The following is a 10,858-nucleotide window of genomic DNA, read 5'->3' as shown; positions in this document are numbered from 1 at the left end:
AAGAGTCAGTTAAGTCAATTTTAAAGAACTTGAGGCTCATTTGGATGGGCAGTGCATTTACCTGTGATTAGTGTAAAAACAGTGGTGGCGGTGAGATTAGATACTATAGTGATAATGTAACGTGAGACAAAAAGAAAACTAAAACGCTCATCCAAAGGGGCCTTAGTCTCTTTCCCCTAATCACACTTACTCATGGGTGAGAAAATATTTTGAGATAATAAATTAAAACTTATAAAATGAAAATTTTTTGTTGAAGTTACAAAAATATAAATGGAGTCAAACTAATTTACAAAGTATATGATTCGAACTTTAAAAATGAGAACCTCAACCTTGCTGACTCTTCTAAGGCCCTGTTGACTGAAATTTTAAATGTGTTGAGTACGTTTAATTAAATTTTTTAATTATAATTTTGGTAACCATTATATATATAACAAAGAATCCTGGTCCTCCTACCACTGAGAAAAGTGTAACCTCTATTCATATACCAACACCTTGCCCAACTGTTGGCTGATCCCTTTGCATCTTCACAAACATTACTACAGGCTCTCCACACCACTACCGTGTAAAGCAGTCATTATCTCCACTCTCGTTAGCTTTTCTATTCTATTATTTGAATTTTCTGAATTTGCTTTCATACTGTCTTAACTAATTAATTAACTGTATTTTCTTGTATCATATATTATTTTCTAGAATATAATAAAGCTCAAGCATCCCGTAAAGTTTTTATTTATTTATTTAAAAAAGCAGTTCCTGCCAGTGCGGCACTGAAAGAATACAGACAACAATAAAATCAAGAGACGTAGAGTTGAAACTGAAATTTAAACAAAATCTATTACTAAGACACACTGTAACAAAAGCTTCATATTCAAATCTGCGGCTAAGATGCCCACTAGACTAGACAACAAATCCTAGAAAAATGCACAATGGTTATTAAGCATCCTCAAAAATCATGAAACCCCATGGTTGCTGTGGCTGTCTTCGCTCTCTAATCCCCATTTCTCTTTTCATTTTCTCTCAATATTTTTAAATCAGTGATTCGATTGATTTAATTAAAATATTATTAAAACTTTTTAAAATATATAAAAAATTAAAAATTCTAATTTAGCCGTTGACTCAATCAATTTCATCCAATTCAAATAGCATTCTTTTCTCCGCCTTTCACACCAACGGCTGCTAAGGTGACTTTGCAATTAGGGTTCCGTCAGGGGTTGGGTCTGGGCTCTTTTCTTTCCTAATACATTTTCATGGATGCTTTCACTAAATTTAATAAAATAATATCAAACACTTAATTTTGGGTATATTTCATTTTATTTTAAGTAAATTTAGTCTCTCTATTTTTTAGATTTTAAAATTCAAGTTTAATTATTAGTATTTATTTTTTTGTTAGCGTAACATTTTAAAGTAAAAAAAATACTCATTTAATTGCCATGCAACTAAATAATTTTAACAGTGTTAACTGTTAAAATTTAAAATTTAAAAAATCTAAATTTCAAATTTGTGAACATATTTTAAACAAATAGCAGCCATCAGTTAATATAAAATGAGAATATAAATGGAAACGATTATAAGTAAAGTAGTGTTTTAAAATTAAAAGTGAGTCTAAGATGACCAAATAAAGTATGTTGTTTTTACTTTTGATTTCCTTTCCCCCTGCTTTTGTTCAACTTTGTAAGCATCCGAGTACTTTTCTTTTTTTTTTAATTACTACTAAATAATCATGGACCACCAAAATCATGTTCTCTTAACAGTAGTTTCACGTTGGGAAGTACAGTTTGATGCAGAAGATTGGCTATGGGTAACCAGCTAGTTCCATTTAAATATATATGAAATTGGGGAAAGGATATATTCTTTGACAACACATACACCTATTTGGTCTGAATATAGATAAAGTTGTGCCACAATATACATTTATTCAACCTCTTGCTTCACATTCTTCGCCACTATTCATTTTCAAACTTCTAATCTCGAAAATCTTTAATATATAAATTAATTATAATATTTGCGATTAAATTATTGGTGAAATAGAAATATAGATATATATTAATTCTTCACTTAACACTAATCTCTTTTCTTTATTATTAAAAAAACCTAATCAAAATTAAATTGATAATTCAAAGCATCTCTAATAATTGTCTTAATTTAATTAAGCAAATTTCATTCCCCAATCGTTGAATTAGAACTTAGGCTCAGTTTATTTTATTGAAAATGGTTTTCGAAAAATATTTTCTGCATTTTCCTATATTTGTTTCATGAAAAACAATTTAATCAACGGAAAATGACTTACGGGTCAATGGAAAATAAACCATTTTTCTTATAAAATGACCTACCTTCTTGAAGAGCGCAAGTCATCTTCCAAAAAAATTCTTTTATGGGTGATTTTGTTTTATATAAAAATTAATTAAGTCAAGTTTAACATTTTTATATTATTAATAATTTTTTTATTTTAAAAATATATAAAATTAATAAAATATTAATATAAAATATTATAAAATTTTCAACGTTATTAAACATAAATATTTAATTATCTATAATTATTTTAATAAATTATTTAATATTTCAATTTTATTTTAATATAAATTTTAAAAATAAATTTAAATAATATTATTCATATATTAGTGAAAAATATTTAATATCAATATTTGAATAACAAATATTTGTACAATTATAAATATATTAATAATAATGTTTTGTAGTATACAGATTAAAATATGCCATGAGTCTATGTACTCTTCACAAATTGAAATTTAGCCTTTGTACTTTTATTTTCAAGAATTTAGTCCTTGTATTTTTCAAATTTAAAAATTAAGTCTAATTGTTAACATTCTTAAATTCTTTTGTCAATTTCGTTGTTGTCACATTTTTAAATAAAAAATACTCGATATTATTGTAATTAAAAAAATGATGTTATAATGAACATGAATTTAACAAAATATTTTTAATAGCGCTAACAGCTGAACCTGAATTTTGATATCTAAAAAGTTGGACTAACCCAAAACTAAAAGTACATTGACTAAATTTCAAATTTATGAAGAGCACTAGGACTTATGACATATTTTAACCTAGTATAAAATATGATTGTTTTAATTATATAAATATGAGTATTTGATTAAATAATGCTTAGCTTCATTTGTCCCTTACAACTTTAACGTGTCAATATGTACTCTCGTATATGTAATATATGTAATTTAAATTAAGTTTTAATTAAACATGATTTATTATTAAGTTTATATATGGCATTATTATCAAATAAAAGTACATTGACTAAAAGGAAATTGCAGTATAATATTCTATAACAAATATATTTATATCATGTTTGTTTTACAAAGAACAATGTAAAGTATAAATTTATAGATATAACATAAACTCAATTAAATAATAAAAAGATAAGAAAATCTCAAATGTATGTTTATTTCATTGAAAACAGCTCTTATGAAATATTTTCAAGAAATTCGTCCAATAATAAAAAATATTTTACATAGATTCATTCGAATACAAAAAAATAAATCATTTTTCAAAAATTAATTTTTCGCGCTTATTACAGCAAGTTGCTTGAGTTAATAACTAAACTATAGAGTTGAGTTCTTGGTGTTGGGTTGGTGGTATGGTTTAATAAAGCGTGATAAATAATGATGATTAACAACAGATAATGACTTCTTAATTATCAACTTAACATCAAATCATAATTTCTCCTGATTATCTCTTGATCAAACCTTCCACCAGCTGCCACATGCAAACCCTATATTTTAAACCTTTAAGTGATCCTAGTGGGTTACGTGGCATTATGTACTAAATCCAGAATCTTAAGAGTACCCCCCACAAAATGATCTCACTAGAAAATATAATTATAAAAATATGTAAAACATAAGATTTCTGTTGTCTTGTTGAGAACCAAATATAGTAATCTTATCATGCAAGTTAAAACCTAACTGGTAGGTAATCCAACTTTAATGTTTTTGCTTATAATTAAATTGGGTCTCACTCTAGGCCATAGAGAGAGGTTGGTTTGCATCATCTTCAAGAAGCACAAGTGCATGTATTTAGTCCATAATTTTCAAATTCGCATAATTTTTTAAGGTTTCTCAATTGGAATTTGGAACTCTTTTGAGAGCACTAAAAGTAGCGAAGACCAAAGTGGGGGACCAATGTCTATAATTGACAATTCCGAAAGGCTTAAAAAGGAAAATTATTTAAGGTTGACTGATTTATAATTTTATAGTTTGTCATGTTAAGTCGAATAAATTTTATTTTTATTGTTTATATACATTATATATAAATATTTATCTATATAATCGTGAGTTAGTGATCAGAAACGACGTGTCTGAACTTAAAAGGATATTTAATTTTCTCAAATGACGGATAAAATAGGGATTGATTCATATAGAGAAGGGCACAAGTACGACTTTGGTGGTGGTGGGGATGGCTCAGGCGAGGATGGGTTCATTAAGGAACAAGATAGGTTGCTACCGATAGCCAACGTTGGACGAATCATGAAGCAGATACTACCTCCTAATGCAAAGGTGTCCAAAGAAGCTAAAGAAACCATGCAAGAATGTGTGTCGGAGTTCATTAGCTTCGTCACGGGTGAAGCATCGGATAAGTGTCACAGGGAAAAGCGCAAGACTGTTAACGGGGATGACATTTGTTGGGCACTTGCAACACTGGGGTTTGATAACTATGCTGAGCAATTAAAGAGGTATTTGCAAAGGTATAGGGAACAGGAAGGAGAAAGAGCTAACCAGCATAGCGCAGGGAACGTCCCTGAAGGAAAGGAAGAAACGTCAACTTACAGAGGCGAACTGCATAGCTCGCTCTCTCTAGGGCGTTTTGAAAGATGTAAAAGCATATGGTGATTATATTTCCCGACTTGAATTTACATTAACTATGTTTGTGATGATAGGTATGATCATAAAGTAGCAGGGCTTGGGTTTGGGGCCTAAGCTAAAGCCTAAATGTGGTAGATGTTTTTTCAAAATTTCTGCTTCTGTGAGCTTAAAATCTTTGTGTTTGTTTTCTGATTGACTAATGTAAGCTTTAAGGATTATGAGAAGTGAAGCTAGCTCCCGTATGTTTCTTCCTTGAATTATTGAGTTTCTATTGCAGGTATTTTATGAGATCTCCAACAGCAGCCTAATTGGGAATTTTATATATGAAAATTTAAGGCTTGGTTATGCACGATGATTTAATTTCGACTTTAAATGGTTTTGATTGCTAGTGGTACCCATAGTAAACACTATTTCCAGTTGTAGTTAAAAAGATGAAATTGAAATTGAAAATGAAAAAAATTAAAATAATAAACACATAAATTATATCGAATAATTCATTACAATTCAATAATGTAAGACGTGATTTATATTTAACTTACTTTCTTGTTATAGGCTTTTTCTCCCTTGCAAGCTTAGTTAGAAACAGTAAAACATAATTAGCGCTCTCTAAAACTTGTAGATAAAATAGTAAACAAGTATTGGAATCCCAACTAGTATGATAGCCATAAGCCGCGCTAACATTTTGTCACAGTTCAACTTCTTCAATTAAAGTGAATCGCATTAGAAGTCTTCAAAAATCTTTGGAATATTTTCACCAATTGTGATAACGTAAATTACAATCCAATATCCTTAAAAAAATTATAAAAATAGTTAAAGTGATGATATTAAAATATGGAAATAAGATATTTTATCCAACTACAAAGCATAACATTTTCCCTTTTAACATTTCTGACGAAAAACTTGTACCATAATTTCTGTAAGCATAATATGCAAAATTTTCAAGATGAAACTATGAAAACGAATCAACCAACCATGGCATCCAAAGTCGTAACAAAATAAAGTTATCACAACATCGAAGTACAACCACCGTATTAAGAACATATATGGTAAAGAAAATAGTTTGCATAGTCACAGCAAGAAGAACCAACCCAAAGCAATCAACGCTCACCTCCCCCTCCACAACTAAACTTTATCTCCCCATTTTTGGACAAAAATTCAAAAGGTTTCACAGTACACAAGCAAGAATATCTGGAAATTTATAGCAGACTGCACAACTCTTTTGCCTCGTAAGAAGCTTAATATGCTTCTTCAAATAGTCAGGTTGCTTGCCAATGCATGCAATTTTAGCATTTATGTGTTCTACCAATTTAGCAAGTGGGGGAGCCAAAAAAATTGGGGCTGGAATTTCTTCATTTTAATAGTCTATATATTTATAATTTATAAAAGATTAAATCAAATTTTTATCATTACTAATTTAAAATTTTATAAATTATAAAGTGCTTAAATTAAACTATTACCACTAGCCACTGAATTTAGCCTATCAAATTGATTCGTAAGTGAATTAATAAAACTCCTAAAATAATATCCTGGATATTTTTATCAATATGATAAGTTAAATACCAGTTTAATATCCTTAAAAATACATAAAAATAAGGGAAATAGTAAATCCTGCCACATCTAATTAATAACATATATATTCCAATTTTTTCGTTAAAAGAAAAAGTAAAGAACAAAAATATGAAGAGCATAGGGAGCGGAAGCAAAATTAGACTATTTAGATATTAAGGAAGCTATTAGCATATAATATATGCTGATGATATAGTTTCACACATCTTACGCTGTTTCAATCCCTTAATACAATAATTATTGTTCTACATAGATGTTTTAAAGCTGGTAAGTCATGCCGACTTTAAGCATGCGCTTGTGAGGAATATCAAACACTGCCTCACTTTGTCTCAGGTTTCTCCTCAACAAATTATAAGCATAATCAACCAAAATCCTCTTCATCACATTGGATTCTTTGCTTGCAATTACCTCGTTCTGTCCAATTAAATAAACAATACCAACTTCTTCCCATGCTTTCTCTACTTGTTCTATTTCTTGTTCCATTATCTCTCGAAGCTTCTCTTCTTTTGCTAGCTTCGCTTTCGAAATCTCGTTGTGTTCGATTTCCCGATCTGATTCTCTACCGGATTCAGTCATTTTTCCACCGATGGATAATGTTTGAATTTGCATCCAAGTTTCTTCTTGGATGAACTCTTTCAACCTTGTAATTAATGTCTCCTCAAAGGCCACCTCCCGCACATCGTTGTACCCGTATCGAACGGCACACTGAAAGGCAAATAGCGTTCTCGGTTCAACTCTTCGAAAAAAGTATCTTTCTTCTGCTGGAACTTTATTAACGTGGAGCGATTTCATGGAAACAAAGACAATGATGGAATGCAACGCTGGTACATTCGAAACGTAGTGCTCGAATATGGGTGGTATACCTTGAACCAACTCCGAATAGAACATTGCAAGCCCAGGAATCCTAGACATGTTTTTGTTCGTAAATATCTCGGTTAATCTTGCTGGAGAAATCATGTGGTCTAGCTCATAATGGTACTTCCTCCGATATACATTGTTCCAAACATACATTACAGTCATTAGGAAGGCCGAGAATGCCAGCGGCAAATACCCTCCCAAAGTAAATTTATAGAGAGCTGAACTCAAATACATAAGCTCCACAAACCCAATAGTAACAACATACAAGATTATCAAGAATATGTTAGTTTTCCATATCATGATCATGATGAGAACCAGTAAGGCTGATGTGAGTGTCATTACAAACACCACCGCAATCCCTGTAACAAATGGGAAATTAAATTAATATTGAAGAGATTTAAAGCATTGAAAATGAAAGAAGTAATTTTGGTACCATATGCATTGCCAATCTTTACAGTGGTCTTGAAACCAGAGGTGACACCAACACAAGCCAACATCAAAAAGTAATTGATCTCTGGGATGTAAACTTGTCCTTCATGATTTGCAGATGTGTGGACGACTTTGACACGTGGGAAACAACCTAGGGAGAGTGATTGATGAACTACTGAGAAAGTTCCTGAAATCATTGCTTGACTTGCTATGACTGAAGCCAAAATGGACACTACAAACATTGGCCAATACATAGGACCTGCATATATGCACACATATAATATTCGTAAGAGGCTACTTTAGTATATAAGAAGAAAAAAGACAACACAATTTAATGTCCATGTCCATGGACCTGGAACTGATTTAAAGAATGCATCAGAAGCCGAATCTGGATGTTGACGAAGGTAAGCGGATTGTCCGGTGTAAGCCAAAATCAAAGCCGGGTACACCATGGAGCACATGCTAACTTGAATGGATCGAACCGAGAAATGGCCAACATCAGCAAATAGTGCTTCACCTCCTGAATGAAAGCATTGAGAAAAGCTATAAAAACTTGTATGACAAAACTAACAATGGAGGAAGTATGGGGATGAAAGCGAACCGGTGGTGCAAAGAACAACTCCACCAAGGGAAACCCAAGCATCTTTTTTGTTCCTGATGAAGTATTCAACAATGTAGATTGGGTTGATGGCTTTAAGCACTGTGGTATCATGTTTTATGATGTTGTAGAAACCGATTCCACCGATTAAAATAAACCAGAGGCTAAGAATAGGAGCGAAGGTGTAACCCACTTTAGAAGTTCCAAATCTTTGAATCATGAAGAGGAACACCAATATCACTATTGATATCCCAGCTATCATATCTGTTTTATTACACACCAAATTTAGTCTAGACTTCATACATAGTCGACATAAGACAAAAATAATGAAATATATATACCTTGTGTCAAGGCAGATGTTGCTTCCTTGACACCCCCCACGGCAGATAAAACTACAACATGAAATATTAATTAATAACAGTGTAAAGAAATAAAAGAGAAAGTATAATTAATAAAGGGATTAGTGAATTACCGGAGATGGAAGGAGTGAGGATACTGTCGCCAATGACCATGGAAGTACCGAGCATGGTGATGAGCAATAAGAAAAGTTTGGCAAATTTGCTCTTCTCTAAGCTAGATTTGAGAACTGATGCTAGTTTCAGCCGCTTGCTTGGCAGTTCCAGTGTGTAATTCGATACTTGGCGGTCTTCAGCTTGTTGATTGGGGATCAAACTCACTTTCGCGTAACGACAAATTAACGAATAAAGTGCGAACGTTCCTCCTAATTTTAGATTACACGTCCATAAAATTTATCAAAAGCATATATAACTCTTCGTTTTGGCATTTTGATTTCTTTTATCATAGTGATTTTGTTATATTAATTATCATAAAAAAATGATTGATTTTTCTTCATTTTGTTAATGCAATTGGACCCCCGCTCCCTCGATTAACTTGCTTGCGCCATTATCTCTAGTATTCATGGTTTTCCATTTCATCTAAAACTGCAAGTAACTAAATTTATTTCTTCCATAAAACCTTAACCCTCTGTAAAATTCTTTTATTCAATTTTTTTTTATATTTAGTATAACATATAGTATTTATAATATTTTAGATTTAATAGTATAGTTTATTCCGATATTTCGTATTTATATTCCAAGTCTTTTTAAAAGATAGTTTAATTTTTCAAAACTTAATTTCCTTTTATCATTTTACTATTTATGTTCAAAAACTATGTGTGTCTCTTCCAACAATATCGTTTTCAAGAAACTTATAAAACAACACTTAGATTATTGTCTAGCTTTTCTAATAAATATATGAGTTTTGATTTGATATAACAAGAACAAATATCCTATTGTTTTTTGCTTTATGAATATGTCATAATTCAATTATATTATAAATATATAAAGATTTGATGAACTCCATTAATTAAAAGCAAATGGAACCATTTACCCTAATATTAATACTACTCAAAACATAAATGCTGTGAATTAATTGCAACAAATTTTGGTAGAAGAGCTTTACTGGAAACTCAAAAAAAAAAAAAAAAAGAAATTAACGTATAGGTTGGACGTACCTTCGCCATTATCGGTAGCTCGTAAGACAATAAAAACGTACTTAATCATAGGAAGGAGGGTAAGAGTATAAAAGACTAAAGAAAGGACTCCCAATACGTCATCTTTGTGTTTTATTCCATTACTGAAGGTGCTAGAGTAAACATAGAGTGGTGACGTTCCAATATCTCCGTAAACGATGCCTATGCTTTGAAATGCTAGATTCAACACCACCCACCACTTCGTATCCTTCAATCCAATATATATTACATTTATGTGTACATAGTATGTAAGTGGAAATTGTAAAGAGTAGGAAAAACAAGGGGTGGAGCGAATTACCTTAGAGTGTCTGCCATGGTGAGGTGGGGTTTTGGTGGAGATGAGGTCCATTGAACCATATGGTTTACGCAATGGAATTGAAGGGGTGTTGGCTTTGAACTGGTCATCGGACATTGGAATGTCGAGCCGTGTTTGGACAACGACACTGGCCATTACTTCAAAAACAATCAAATAATTAAATACTTCCTTTTGAAAACCAAGACCTTAAGACGATATGCACCACAGAATTTTATATATGGTGAGTCTGTTTTTTTTTTTTTTCAAATATTGGGTTATCATTATCATATATTCTCCCTAATTTTCTTATGCTAAAATCAAACAAATTTAACTCAGTTTATTTTTAAATTATTTTTAAAATGAAAATTATCTGAATTTTAAAAAATTACTTTTAAAAGCAAAAGTTATCCCAATTTATTGTATAAATTATTTTTAAAATGAAAATTATCACAATTTATTTTAAAAATTTATCCAAAATTTTTAAATAATTTTTAGAACATAAAATAAGAAATTTTTATTATTAAAAATATATGTTTTTATATGATCATTTATCTTTTATTTTTAAATATGAAAATCAAAACAGAAATGTTTAAAAAATAGATAGAATACAGTTTATCTTATTTTTAAATTGTTGGTTTATTTTATTTTAAAATTATTTGTAAAATCATATATATTTTTAAATGGGATAAATTACAAATCTGTACATAAACTATAGTTTAATGTGCAATTGTATACATGAACTTAGATTTTGTGCAATT

At 30.6% G+C, this 10,858-nt stretch overlaps 2 protein-coding genes across 2 annotated transcripts; one reads left to right on the top strand and one right to left on the bottom strand.

Annotated features, from left to right (window-relative positions):
* The first annotated feature begins 4,329 nt into the window (after positions 1–4,329).
* LOC107944354 (nuclear transcription factor Y subunit B-4) lies at positions 4,330–5,069 on the top strand. Its single transcript, XM_016878183.2, has one exon. The coding sequence runs from the start codon at positions 4,350–4,352 to the stop codon at positions 4,848–4,850; it is 501 nt and encodes a 166-aa protein (XP_016733672.1). The 5' UTR covers positions 4,330–4,349; the 3' UTR covers positions 4,851–5,069.
* A 1,450-nt stretch (positions 5,070–6,519) lies between these two features.
* On the bottom strand, positions 6,520–10,378 carry LOC107944353 (potassium transporter 5). Its single transcript, XM_016878182.2, has 8 exons — positions 10,104–10,378; positions 9,788–10,013; positions 8,747–8,995; positions 8,616–8,666; positions 8,278–8,538; positions 8,029–8,196; positions 7,681–7,935; positions 6,520–7,606 (listed from the first exon to the last, which is right to left on the bottom strand). Exons 1-8 carry the CDS (start codon positions 10,254–10,256, stop codon positions 6,648–6,650), a joined length of 2,322 nt encoding a protein of 773 aa, XP_016733671.1. The 5' UTR covers positions 10,257–10,378; the 3' UTR covers positions 6,520–6,647.
* Between the last annotated feature and the right edge of the window lie 480 nt (positions 10,379–10,858).

This window comes from Gossypium hirsutum, chromosome D11, assembly GCF_007990345.1.
Source record: "Gossypium hirsutum isolate 1008001.06 chromosome D11, Gossypium_hirsutum_v2.1, whole genome shotgun sequence".
Lineage (NCBI taxonomy): Eukaryota > Viridiplantae > Streptophyta > Magnoliopsida > Malvales > Malvaceae > Gossypium > Gossypium hirsutum.
This window is presented reverse-complemented; position numbering and strand designations above follow the sequence as displayed.